The 14,296-nt window shown below is 40.4% G+C and overlaps 1 protein-coding gene across 2 annotated transcripts in view; it reads left to right on the forward strand.

Annotated features, from left to right (window-relative positions):
- LOC131468048 (guanine nucleotide-binding protein G(olf) subunit alpha) overlaps nt 1–14,296 on the forward strand; it is a 59,111-nt gene that overhangs the window by 9,547 nt on the left and 35,268 nt on the right. Inside the window, exons 1-4 of one of the 2 annotated variants that reach the window (XM_058641905.1) lie at nt 6,604–7,409; nt 7,703–7,775; nt 8,769–8,823; nt 8,987–9,106. In XM_058641905.1, coding sequence (XP_058497888.1) covers nt 7,271–7,409; nt 7,703–7,775; nt 8,769–8,823; nt 8,987–9,106 — 387 coding nt within the window. In that variant the 5' untranslated portion in view covers nt 6,604–7,270. Of the gene's footprint in view, nt 1–6,603; nt 7,410–7,702; nt 7,776–8,768; nt 8,824–8,986; nt 9,107–14,296 lie in introns of those variants that run through there. The other variant, XM_058641896.1, reaches the window with a different exon arrangement.

Raw genomic sequence — 14,296 nt, forward strand, 5'->3', positions numbered from 1 at the left:
ATCACAGATTCCATCTGTAATTGAACGAAGGAGATGCATGCAGGACATTCTCTCTCATCCACGTGCACACATACGTACGCACACGTGCACACACGGCTAGCGTTAGCTGCTAGTTTGAAGCCAATAGCTCGCCAAATTCAAATGCTCACCCCACGACTAACCAAACCTAATTATAACAGTTTTAAGATGTTTACAACAAAATTCGACACTTTACAAAACTTAGCACACCGAGCCGCGGGAAAAACACTTACCTCCAGCCATGGAGTGAGCACACGCACTCCCATACCTACGCATGTACAAGATTACGTCACGGTCCTATCACGGCCACACACGCAAAGACTGCACCACAATACAGAATGGAGATTACATTACAGAACTTATTAATACAATTTTTGGTGTAATTCAAAGGCCTTATCATAACAACCCTGTTACATCCACCCCTCCTGAATTTCACCAAAATCACAATAGACCTCAAAACACTGACATCGAAAGTGCACAAGCATAACAGTCGACATCCTACACCCGGACCAGTAACCATAAAGACCTTGTCTCAAAATTCGCTATACAAAAACCACCTGCAAAGCAGATTAAAAGCAAACATGGAGGTTGTACAGGCCCCCAGCCCTTTTAGAATACAAAGGTGCAGCCTACACCCCATACCATCTGGTCCCTTAAATTACATGTCTAACCGTACCTCATCCCAAATATTGTATTTACAATCAGTGTGCTTTAAAAATTTTAAAAATAAATTAAAAATTCCTGCAACAGCACATATATAATAAACCCATGAGATCCTTTAAATCCTCAAACCATGGTCTCAATGAGTCTGCTTAACTGGCTTTATCACCCTTCCCACCCTTGTGACCCTCTTATCCTGCCTCGTGGCTGAGTCGATGTCACGTGAATGGTCAGAGGTCTGAAGGAAGTCGAAGTCAACAGGGGAAACAAGTCGAATGGAGTCAATGTCACTGTGATCTCCTCCAAAGGTAACTGAAGTACCGATCGACTGGGCCCAGAACCATTTTGTGGATCAGGTGCATCATCGTTGATAATGTCCCCTGAGAGAACGACAACTCTGGTAGTATTATTGCGGGAGTCTGACAGGACCCACAAGGAAGTGTGTGTCCGGGTGGATTCCTCCTCCAAACCACTCAGTTCATCCCTCTCCCTGGAAGCACTGTGGCCATCAGCATCTGAGAAACTGTCCACTGACTGACTCTCCAGTTTGTTCTTGACAGGGAGGAAAGTCACATCCAATAGCAAATTGCGATGAACAACCTTGCGATGGCCTGCAGAATCACCGATTTCATACACATGATTAATAGGGTTCCTCTTAATAATTGTGTACACGACCGGATCCAACTTATCCGCAAACTTTTTCTTGCCTCGCTCTCCTTTGTTAGCAAGCAGCACACGGTCTCCAACTTGTAATGAGACACCTTTAGTTCTTTTGTTGTACTGGCAGGCCTGATGCTTTTGTCTTCTTGCAGCGTGCTGTTGAGCAACTCTGGCGGCCTCAGCCAGATATGACAAGAGCATCTTGGAATAACTGCTGAAATCAGTAACCATAGGGTCGTTCAGAACACACTTGAACTTTATGTCCACCGGAAGTCTTGGAACACAGCCAAACAACAAATAAAATGGTGCGTAGCCAGTAGTCTCATGCTCAGTAGCATTATAGGCACATATCAGCGTCTGAATCTGCTGTGGCAACTCTTGTTTGGCTCTAAAAGGGAGAGCCCGTAACATGTTACCAAGGGTATGATTGAACAGTTCTGTACCACATAGGGTGGTAGGCTGTAGTGTGAGATTTCTTGATCCCGGACAATTGCAGGAGTTCAGACACCAACTCACTCTCAAAATTAGTGAGTAAATACGCTGTGGTAAGCTCTTAGTTTTGCTCCGTGGGTCTCTTATCTCTCTATACAGGATCCCATCCTGAACTTTAAGTTTCTCGCACTGCTTCAGCAGGGCCAAGGACTTGATGTCCATGCCATGTCTCTCCCATCTCGAGGGACGTCTCCGACGAGTAACAAAAGGCGCTACACTGGAGATAGTGGGATCAGAGAAATGGTGGTCCTCCAACTCCAGATTGTTACTGCTAGACATAATGAGCTAGATGAGCGGTTCTACATTTGGCGTCATCCTCCCAATCCTTCTGGGATTGCAAGGCAGCTTTGACCTCACCGACACTACAACAACCAGCCACATTTAAAGGGGACTCAGACAACTGGAGTGCCTGTAGATGCTGGATCTCAACTTTGAACGCATCCTGAACAATTTCAACTGCACTGTCTACTTCTTCTACCAACCTGTGATATGGTTCCTTGAGGAGACGTTCGCTAATGGAAAAGGTGAAAGGTTCACGACTGAGTGCATCTGCCACTACATTTTTGGGTCCTGGAATATACTTCAGGTCAAAGTTGTATGAGGATTACTTCGCCACCCACCTTTGTTCATAAGCATCAAGTTTGGGTTTGGTCAATATATGAGTGAGCGGATTATTGTCTGTCCAAACCGTAAAATCATGCCCCTTCAGCCAGTGGCTGAATTTCTCCGAAACACTCCAGTTCAAGGCCATGAATACCAGGCGATGGGCTGGATATCTCCTCTGTGACTTACTGAGAGTCTTGCTAGCAAAAGCAATAGGGCGTGCTTTAGTCTGTCCAACAGGTACCTGGGATAAAACCGCTCCCAGTTCATCCAGGGAAGCATCAACATATAGAATAAAAGGTCTCGAAAAGTCTTGATGTGCCAACACAACACAGTTCAGGAGTTCATCCTTTAGCCTATAAAAGGCTGTGCGCACACTGGGAGGTCAAATCAGCAGTAAACTTTCGGAACATGCCAGCATTGCGGTTAGTCCGGCCCCTCTTCTTCTGACTCACCATCAGGCTAAACAGGGGCTTGGGAATGGACAAGCAACCAGGAATGAAGCTCTGATAAAAAACACCATGCCCAAAAAGGACTTGATCTTCTTCACAGAAGGTGTACAACCATCCTGCTCCATGAGCGCTGATACAGTGGGTGCCAAGCCATGGAGCCAGAATCAACCCATGCCCTTTAATTCAGCCCTGCCACCTAGTAAAAATCTCTCTAAAATCTGTACTACTTTATACTTCTTCTCCCCTACCTGTGACTATTATACTGCATGTTATCATAAGACAGAACCAGCACAAATGATATACATTGTCTTTCCTCATGATGAAGCTATTCAACACTATATAAAATATATAAATAAAATGACCATACCTCACAACTTAGTGGTGTTTGCAATCATCCAATACCATTGCATCATTCTACAAAGTGACATAATGCACAAAGAGAACTTTAAGTGCAAGAACATTTTAAATGTAATGTTTGTACTTTTACTTCTAATGCAGGACCTTTTCTTGACAATAGAAGGGTGGCATAATAAGTTGTGCAATGTACAGTAGTGACAAAGTACATTTACCCTTCACTGTGTTCTCAATTACAAATGTACAGTAGTTTCCCTTCCTTGATATATGTATTTGAGGAAGAGCAACCTATTAAAAAGTACAATATTTTGCTCTTAAAGGTGGAGAAGTAGAAATAAAACAAGCATAAAGACACAACTACATATCCCATCTTCATACTATGCAATGGTAATATTTACTTGATGTAACCAGTCTTAAATTTTCTCATTGACTCTCTCATAAATTGCGTTGTGTTCAGTGAAATGAAGACCAGGATGCAATTCTTGGGTTTCTCAGTCTGTATTATTCCACAAAAAACATGCACTCATTCATCTGCTGCCATCTGATCACAGATTCCATCTCCAGCCATATTGAAATGATTCTGGCTCAATTGAAGGTGACATAGACCGGAAGCTCCAATTAACGCTGCGTTTGTGTGTGAATCTGCGTCATTACCTCGTTTATGAAACCCTAAAGTTTCAGAACAAACAGTTCAGCCACTGCTGAGAAAATAGTGTTGTATTGTTTTCCTGGGCTCTGCGAAGCGGATCGACACTTCCTTAATTTGATGTCGTCATCAGAAATCCTCACCACCGTAGCGCCTCCCGGTGCGGGCACTAGTCCGGGCACATCCGGTTGCGTACATTCAACCGCAGAAGAAGAAGAAGAACTACTCTCGTTGTAGCTGCTGAGATGCAGAGCATCCACCGTGCCAGAGGGGGAGCTGTGTATCTGAGAGCTGGCCTATCTATTACGTCACTTCCAGGTACCTGGCCAATCACAGGACAGTAGGAAAGCTCTCGTTGGCTGGCCAATCACAGCAACTGTTTGGTCTGAAACAGCGCGGCTGACGAGAGCGTCAGCGAGGAGATATTTTGATCGGCTCGTTTGCAGCGATTAGGAGGTTTTTAATCATGAAAACAAGTTAATATATGTAAGTAGACCTCCATAACTAACATATATGTGTGATACAAGCATTCTATGTCGCCTTTAATAAATTAAAATAATATTACAAACATTAATATGAGTTCTTAACATTTCTTTTAGCTCTTAACTCGTTCACATTTCAATAAACCAATCCATTAACCACATTAATCATTATGAAAGTGCATCTCCATACCTGTATTATTCCACAAAAAACATGCAGTCATTCATCTGCTGCCATCTGATCACAGATTCCAACTGTAATTGAACGAAGGACTCATCAGATGCATGCAGGACATTCTCTCTCATCCACGTGCACACATACGTACGCACACACACGTCTGTTTTATCAGATTAAGGGAAAAAAGAAAACTGGACAAAAGGGAAAAAAGCTACTCTGATTTGCAAAGATTGGCATCAGTGCTGGCCATGGAAAAACCCACATCAGTCCAGTATTTTAGTATTATAAAGGTCCATTGTGTAAGAATTAGGGACCTCTAATGGTGAGACTGAAGATTGTAATAAGTGGAAGACTCCTCCAGTCATCCTTCCCTTTCCTAAGCAATCAAGGAACCACAGCGGCTTTTATGCACTAGAAAGACTTTTATTTATTTTTTGCTGAATAAGCTTTTGCTTCAAAATGAGGAACACACACTGGTTGGTTTGTCCATTCAGGCCACTGTAGAGAAATGGCAGTGCGAGATGGCGGCCTCCATAAAGCAAGGTCCCTCCCTTGCAGTATAGAAGGATAATCTTGCTAAGATACACATACAAAACTAGTCAGAGAGAGAGAGAGAGAGAATACAGAATGAGACAGGTCAGCTTCATACTGAGTGTCCTCACTTTTGGATATTGTCCATAGAGAGTTTACCCACTTAAGTCCAGATTGTGATGAAGTCCCAGAGACTCCAGTGTTTTTTTCCTCTTCAAAAACATGTCTTTTTTCAGCAACATTATGCCCTATTTCAGCGGTTCTCATTTCTCTTTTTATACCAAGTACCACCTGAGAAAATATTGAGCTCTCGAAATAACGCTAAATATTGTAAAGATTAAAATCAATTCTGTCAATTATTACTATTTAATTAATTACAAAAAAAAACAAACTCCTTTCTTTCACATTTGGAGTCAGATATCATAATAAGAGGTGAATGCATGAATCCGTCTGTCATGGCTGGGTTGCAAACCCCGGACTCTGGATTCAAACACAAATAATACATTATAAAACCGAAGCTGTGGCCCGTACAAAATCTGACCGAGGGCCACGGTTGGCCCGCGGGTCGGGGTTTGGACATGCCTGATCTAAATAAACAAGTTTGCATAAAGTGTGAGAGATTTTTTTAATGTAGACTACATATTTAAATAAATACATGTGAACATCACTAACATCTTTTATTTCCTAAAAAAAAAAATAATCATAATTTAGTGTTTCAGGATGTAGTATCACAGACATACATGCCTCATATGGATAAGGGGATTTCACGAACTGTTTTAAGTGAAATGGCAGAAAACACTACACTGAGTTATAATGGTAGCTCCTAGATTAGTTTTATGTAAGATACACATTGATAAGTGAAGCCCAGTGCACTCAATCACCTAGGTTATTATAGTTAACGAAAAAACTAAAATTGAAAAAAACATTTTCCGTTAACTGAAAGAAAAAGTAAAAAAACAAAAGAAGTAACTAACTGAAACTGAATTGTGTGTTTACTAAAAAAAACCTACCTTTTTTTGCCTTTCACACTAACTTTATCCAACCTCAGCAGTATGATGTGCATTTTGTACTTCAGGTTACTTTCTTGTCGACTGTTATATTTGATTCAGGGATGGTTGTTCATCTGATACATCTGATTTATCTAATACGACATATTTTGTTGGGTTTTTATGACACAATACGATCTCTTTGCATCTTGCACCTGGCAAATGCTCGATATTATAAACCGTCCCCTAAAACGAACACTAAAACTATTAAAAACTAAACTAAAATTAAGCATTTACCAAAAATAAAACTAGCAAACTCACTCTTAAAACTAATTAAAACTAACTAATTTTAAAAATAAAAAGTCAAAACTAATATAACCTTGTCACTCTCAGACACACACACACACACACACAGAAACACTGTAAATTGGTTGCCAGTTTGGGTCAGGGCCTCCTCTCAGAGGGAGGAGGAGGGGAGAGGGGGGTGGACCAGGAGAGGAAGAAGAAACACAGCTAGTTCCTGTCTCAACCAACAGCCGTAACTAACTACCACTATTTCACCACTTACTCTGTTGACTCCTCTCCCTCTGCTCTGCCACACACGTTATAAAATACTGGTTAATGTTATAATTTAGCGCAGGTAGGTAGGTAGGTGGGTAGGTGGGTTTGTTTTCCACCCCCTCCGCCTCCTCCTCCTCCTCCTCCTCGTCGTCGTCCTCGTCCTCCTCCTCCTCGGTCCACGGCTACTTCCTGGTGCCACAGAGAGAGGCAGTGCTGAGTTAAAGAGGCAGAAATGCTGATAGAAATTCAGATAGAAAAAAAATACAGAGAGAAGAGAGGGGTTGGAGCCACGATTGGAACAGTTGACTGGATTCCCAGAAAATGAAAAAGCCTCTCTGTCTCTTCTTGTTTGTATGTGTTTTTCGGGGGGGGAGTGTTCCTCTGTTTCGCCGAGTCGCCATTCTTCGTCGGTGTGTAAACTACCAGGCGCTGTGGATGACGGTTGGCTGCGGCTGAAGCGGAATTGTAACGGGGAACGTATTCCTCCCTCCGACGGAGAAGCCTCCGAGAGATTTTCCCCGGTTTTTTTTATTTTACATTAGCCTCATTCCTGTGTCATTTCAACCCACAGTGTCGGCCCGGGTGTTATTCTGTGCATATATACACATACCGTTTTACGATTCCACAAGGAAGGGTTAGGGCGACGGAAGATGGGTTGTTTGGGCAACAGCAAGACTGAAGATCAACGCATCGACGAAAAGGCACAGCGAGAGGCAAATAAAAAGATAGAAAGACAGTTGCAAAAGGAAAGACAAGCGTATAAAGCCACACACAGGCTGTTATTACTGGGTAAGGCTGCTTTATGTGTCACAGTGCTATGAGAAATGTAAGCTAACCGTAATCCTTGTCGTTTACCGAACACGTAGCCCCATTTGACAGCGCTTGCAATAATATGTCATGGGGGTGGATATTGATGGAAGCGAAGCTCCACCAGATCCGTCATTTAACTGGCTTCATTTCCACAAAAACATGTTTTTGTTTCTGCCGGAGGTCGGGAGGGCTTTACGCTAAACAAAATGTCCCCCTTTTCTGTGCTAACGTTGGTGACATTTTGTGTATTTTTGTGTGGTCTGTCTTCGAAGGTGCGGGAGAGTCCGGAAAAAGCACCATTGTGAAGCAGATGAGGATTCTACACGTCAACGGCTTCAACGCGGAGTGAGTGCTATTCACTTCGCTTATTCAAAACAGCAACGTTGCCGGTTTGAAATATGGATAGCAGTGCTCATTTTCATGGCTTCCCTCTTGGTGAATAACACTGTCGGAGACCACAGCAGAGCCTGTGAATGGATTTTCCCCAGGCACTGCAGCGCCTGTCGGGCCCAGTATCCCATGCAAAGCAGCTAATACCTTTCCCCTCTCTGTTCTCCTCCTCCTTTTCGTGCACATGTACAGTTATCATACATACGTGATGATCTCAGTATCACACAGATGCCAATTAATTCACTGTTTCCTGTTTCATGTGAGAGGGTGAAAGGTTGTGATCGACACAGGCCTATTGATGATTTGTTTTGCTGCAAGGCCTTGCATGGCATTGATCTTACCAGTGGTCTATTTTAAACAGGCCTAGTACATGTCCAAGTCCTGTAACTGCACAAAATCTTCCTTTTTTATGATGTCCAAGTGTTTTTTTTAAAAGAGGAGGCTGGATTTTAGAGGACACAGACACAATGCTTTTTTAAAAGCACAGTACAGACCTATAACAAGTTTCCCACAATGTCAATACACATCTGAATCCAGATCTGCATCCAAATCTCAACCAAAATCATAATTTTTTCCCTTGGCCCACAATGTACACCGGCAGAAAATGCCATCCAAATGCATCCTTTACTTTTTGAGCTATGCTACTCATAACAAACAGAAGTGGCCAAAAACATAACATCTTTTGTGGATGTAAAAATGTGAAATGTCTTGATTACAGCACATATAACATATGTATGTATGTATGTATATATATATATATATATATATATATATATGTGTATATAATTTACTTTACCTTTACTCCAGCTTCACATATTACCCCAACCTTATGTATAATTTAAAATATACTCTACCCGGTCCTCTCTTCATGGTAAATGTGACTTTTGTCTTATGTGGGTTGTGTTTTCGTGACTGCTATCTCACACATGTGTTCTGTTCCTAATGCAGAGAAAAAAAACAGAAAATCCAAGATATTCGGAAAAACGTGAAGGATGCCATAGTGGTGAGTTTCATACACTTCCCTTTCCCAAGAAATGCTCAACCATTCACACTGCATTCCCATTTCACCCATTATTATACAGACAAACAAACAGAGTTTCTGGGCCTGTATTCTCCTGTCCTAATGATTGTTGTTTTTGTTTTGTCCCACAACTTCTGCTTTATAGACTATAGTGTCTGCGATGAGCACTTTAATACCCCCTGTACCGTTAGCCAACCCAGAGGACCAATTCAGAATCGAATACATCAAAAGCATAGCACCTCTCTCTGACTTTGACTATTCACAGGTAAGATATTCATTACGGTTATATTTGTATGTGTTTGCAAATGTATGTGACAGTGAAACATGGGCTAGAGTGTGTGTGTGCTATGTCTTTCTTGTGTCTGTGATGGTATGTGTTGAGAGCATTTTGCTGTTGAAAGGCTAACAGTTTTGGTCTTGGTGATATAGCTCAGAGATGTCGGAGCTAATTTTGCTATTATAGGTCTGATGTTGCCATTTTTGAGAAATTAGGGCTACATCCATGCAATGTTTTCATTTGAAACTGGCTTTTTCAGATGAAAACTGTCTGCATCCAGATGAGTGTTTCAGCTCTGTATTAGAAATAACCTACATCCATTCTGACGCAGCTGGAAATGAACATCATAGACTTGTTTAGATAAACTGGGCGTGCACGTGCCAAATAAGAAAAGCTTAGATTCAGCTGCTATTAATGAGAATCAACAATGGAGAAAAGTAAAAACAAAGATTTCTGTTGTATTTCAAATAATAAGGTGAAACTAAAACTAAAAAGTTTTGACCGAGCTTTTCGTTCACACCTGACAGTCGAGTTGTGGCTGGTAAGAAGTGAATGGAGGTAATGAGGATCACTTTCAAAAGTCTGAATCTCTGCTTGTCCAGACTAAAATGCAGTCCCTGAGTTTTGAAACCAAGATGAAGCTCATCAGCTCTTTCACACTTTTCGGGTTAGTGTTGACGAAAGGCTTATCTGGAGCACAAGTAATGCGTTCAAAACAAAAATGGAGTAGTGTAGATTTAGTGCTTTTTGTGACGTAGTGGAGTCTTAAAAAGAATGCTAAAGGTATTGTCCTTTAGTTTGAAAGTCAAGAACTGGAACGACAAGAAGTTTTAAATTTCTCTTGGAGCCAAAGCAGAAATAGTTTGTGTAGATTTGAATGCAAGTTGAAGAGCATGGGATTCTTTTAACTGCGTGATCAGCCATTCAATAGCGTGAGGTCATGTGATGGAAATGTAGATAATGTTTTACATAATTTTGTTAAGTGTTCCTTATTTGACACTGGTCATGCGGTTCTGCCAAACTAGAGTGACAAATTAATGCAGAGCTATACACTCATGAAGATTTGGATTTTTGTTATAAGTGCACTTCTGTGGGAACCAAATTAATATTTTTGACAAACTATTAGATCAATCTTGTGTTGATGTATTCATCAAAACGTTTGCTTTTGGTATTATGTTCTATGTTGCTTTTTTGTACACCAACACCCTTTTTTAACTGAAACCATTGGATGAGAGAAAAGCAGTATTGATAATTGATTGTTTTGGGGTAATTTTACAAGCACAAATGTCAAAACCCCCCACATTACAGCTTTTATAATATGAGCACTTGCAACTTATCTTTGTTTCATATCATTGCAAACTGAATGGAATTTAGTTTTGGACTTTTAGTCTGACAAATCAAGACTTTGATTGAAAATTTCACCCTGGGCCCTTAGTGATTGGCATTGCTTGACTTGGTTAGTTATGTTCTTTTGGTCCTTAGGTCTAATCCATACCATCCAAATATTGCTGCGCCTTGTCTTGTCTTTGCATTGCTACTTCAAATCTTTCAATTATGTTTTCTCAAGATCCCTCAAAAAAACTTGCTGTAATATCACTTGGAAAGGTCCATTCAAAGGATTTTGGTGTTAATTTCTGACCAGGGCCCACAGTGAGTTTGTTATCAGTGTTAGCAGTAGTCTGTGCTGCTGCTGTGATGTTGTGTGAGGGCCGGGGCCGTGGGGAGAGCTGGCGTTGAGTTCCCAGGCCTGGCCAAGCCAACAGGAACAACATGGCTCTGTGTGGAGTGTCTGTGCTTGTCATCAGTCTCGGGTTTCACTTGTGCCGTGGGTGTCACCACTACATTGTCACTGGGTGCCACCAGGCATGATATCCAATACAACGACTCAGGAACACGGCCAATCACAAACCTGTGGCTTTCACCTGTTGGTGCTGTTTTGAAAAGTGGAATCACATTTTACCTGGAAAACGTTTTGGCAGATGATGTCTTGGTGAACCAAAGTTTGTTAATTTCTAAATGAAAGGTAAAAACCAACTGTTTGTTTGTTACAATTAAATACATTTTGTAGATATTACCTGCAAGAACTGGATGTGTGAATGCAAGTGTCTAAATCATTTGAAGGAGACACTTATTCTGACTTTAGCCTGCCAGTTTCCCAGGCTACAACCATACTTCTGTGCTTTCATTTAAAAACTTAATTTTCAGGAAAAAAAATGTACATCTACATAGGCTTTCCAGCTATGTATATACAAAAAAAATCAGCATCCATATGAACACACCTAAACACGTATATCACTCGATCCTTCAGATACACTGCATGCACATGCCAGTATAAAGTTTAAAACGGCATCTGTCTTCTGCAGTTGTTTGCTTAGTTTGAGAAATTACTATTAACCAGAAACGACAAGAGTGAAAAGTAAGAACAAGGAATTTGGTTGTGAGACTGACACTGAGGTGAAACTATAACTAAGTGGTAGTGGATGTTTTTGCTCAAAGCTGATAGTTCCGCCATGGCCAATATGAACCAGTCAGAAAGGGAAAGCTGGCAACTGCGTCATCATTTTCAATGGTCTGTTTCTGCCTGTTTAGACCAAAATATAGTTCTCGAGTTTTCGTACAGAAATGAATTCCATAGCGTTTTGAAATGTCATGTGTTTTCAGTGGTCTAAAAATGCCCTGGGTAGTGTGAACAGCAGACATATCCAGAGCACAATTTATGTGTTTTAACACAAAAAGCAAATAGTGTAGCTGTAGCCATAGTCCTTTTTGTTATATGGTTATTTAAATATACTTGCATACTTAAAAATACAAACATACTGAAGAGCTACTCTGGACAGTGTCTGCACCCGAGTATTAGTAGACAAAAGTTCCAACATTTAGCTGAATGACATTTTGCAGTCAGTTAATCTGCCAGTTGTTTTCTTTGTACAATTGTCAGGCAATAAAATGTGAGAAAATAGTGAATAGTCCATCACAGCTAATGGATTGTTTGGCCAATCAACCATCGGAAAGTCAATGATTCAACTTATAATATTCTCCATAAAAACAGAAAATCTTCACATAGAAGCTGGAACCAGCAGCCATTCTTTTACACGAGAAGCAGCTCAGACAATTTGTTGATTATCAAAACTGTTATGATTCACTTTCTATCTCATGGCTCACTGAAATGTTCTGCCATTAAACTCTCTTTTGGTTTTTTTGCTCTTGAAAACATTAACAACTGATTCAAAAGTTTTCTGTGAGAATGTAATACTGTAACTTAACTCTTTTGGTAAAGAGTGTGTGTATTACAGATAAATAATTCATTCTCTACCTTCTGTGATAAAGTTGTATTATACTGCTGTTCTGTTATTGGTGTTACAGCATAATGAGTGAAATAATTGCTTTTTTGTATCTAATTATATAGCAATACCCGTGTATTGACTATGACTCATTGGATATCTGTTGTTTCGTGAGGTCATTCGATGTGGCAGTGTAGTAAAGTTTTTTTCCAGTCCTAAAAAAGTGAGTCTGAGACAGGACACCATTGTGGTGTGATGTTTATGGTTATTCAAATAAAGAGGGGACTAGCAACAGAGCCATGGCTTCATGGTGTTGTGATCTACTGCAGATTTTATTGGTAGAGAAGTTGGTTTCACTTCTCGTATAAATTGGATTTCTACCCATATGGTTTATTGATATAAAATTATGACATTTACTGTTGACACTGCTGTCTAAATTAAAGGTAGTATCTTTTTGCCAGGTAACATTATCAGATTTTGGTGAGTCAATTCAAACATTACTGGTTAGGCCTGGAGATACGACCAACACACCCTAGTTTGTTTTTACAATAAAGTGAAAATCAGGTGAATTTTTTCTTCCAATTTGAAAATGTTTTTTGCAGGCGTTTTTGTCATTGCAGATCTTTGTAAGGCAGTCGTTTCCACTTGTCCTTTTATTCTAAATGACATGCTCAGTTTTGACGGCTTTAAATCTTTTTTATCCAAGCAACCTCCAGTAGCTTGAAGTAACCAGCACCCATCGAAAAAAGAGCACATTACAAACGGTTGTCTATGCAAATGGAAACAAATGCCAATGTAGTAGCCACACTAGCCACCCAACAGTGTGTATCAACTCAAGTGGAACAAATTCAAATAGGACTCAGTTTTGCACCATGTATCTTTCTCTTTCCCAGAAGCCTTTTCCATTTGATGCCTAAAAAAGCAGGTCATGGTAAATACTGTAAAACCATTTGAGATTCACTAATTATTCTTTTACACACAACAAACATCCAAGGATTTGATCTCCAAAAATGTTTTCCTTTTTTGTTGGCTTACAGATATGGATTACATTAAATTGTTCCACTGCTCCAGAGTATCTAGCCTCACCCATTGTGAAGTGATCTACTTTGTGATTAGGTGCAGAATTACTGGACTGAAAAAAGTGGATGGACTTGGATACTTTGTTGCACTTCTTTTAGCTTGAATATGATATGCATTCGCTGCAGCATCACTTTGATAAGCTTATGCAGTGTCGTCCATGAACTTGTCTTTTCCAGCACACCCCAAAAGGTTCTCAGTGGGGTTAAGGTCTGGACTCTATGGTGGCCAGTCCATGTGTGAAAAATGATGAATCATGCTCCCTGAACCATTCTTTCACAATTTCAGCCTGATGAATCCTGGCATTGTCATCTTGGAATATGCCCGAAATCCTTGGTCATTCAGTATATTTAGGAAGTCATCTCACCTCATCTTTGAGCACATAATGTTGCTGAACCTATACTTGCAAGCCCTACCTCTATAGACTTCAAATGTAGACACTGTTACTTCTATTTAAATTTCCTTAGCTGGGTTTGGCTGGTTACGTTTCAGCAGTCACCCGTGAGTGTGTATCTTTATTTATCTTCAGTTAACATGCCAACCTATACACATGACTTACTTACTATCAGAGAATGTGACCTGAATTGTGCTCCTTTTTTTCTTCACTACCATCAACGCTAATACCTCTATACCATTACTTTTGTTGGTAGCCTTTTAGTGATTTCCTCATGATGAAAAGTGTATTTAAGGTTTAATTTTTTGCATTAACTTTATGCTGGATTTTCCTGTACTCTACTAAGGTAGCCCATCTGCTGCGTGACTCTTATCTTACACAGATATCCTATTCAAATGAGGTGATAATGTGAGCTTGGGCTGTGAA

Source organism: Solea solea, chromosome 1 (genome assembly GCF_958295425.1).
Source record: "Solea solea chromosome 1, fSolSol10.1, whole genome shotgun sequence".
NCBI classification, from domain to species: domain Eukaryota; kingdom Metazoa; phylum Chordata; class Actinopteri; order Pleuronectiformes; family Soleidae; genus Solea; species Solea solea.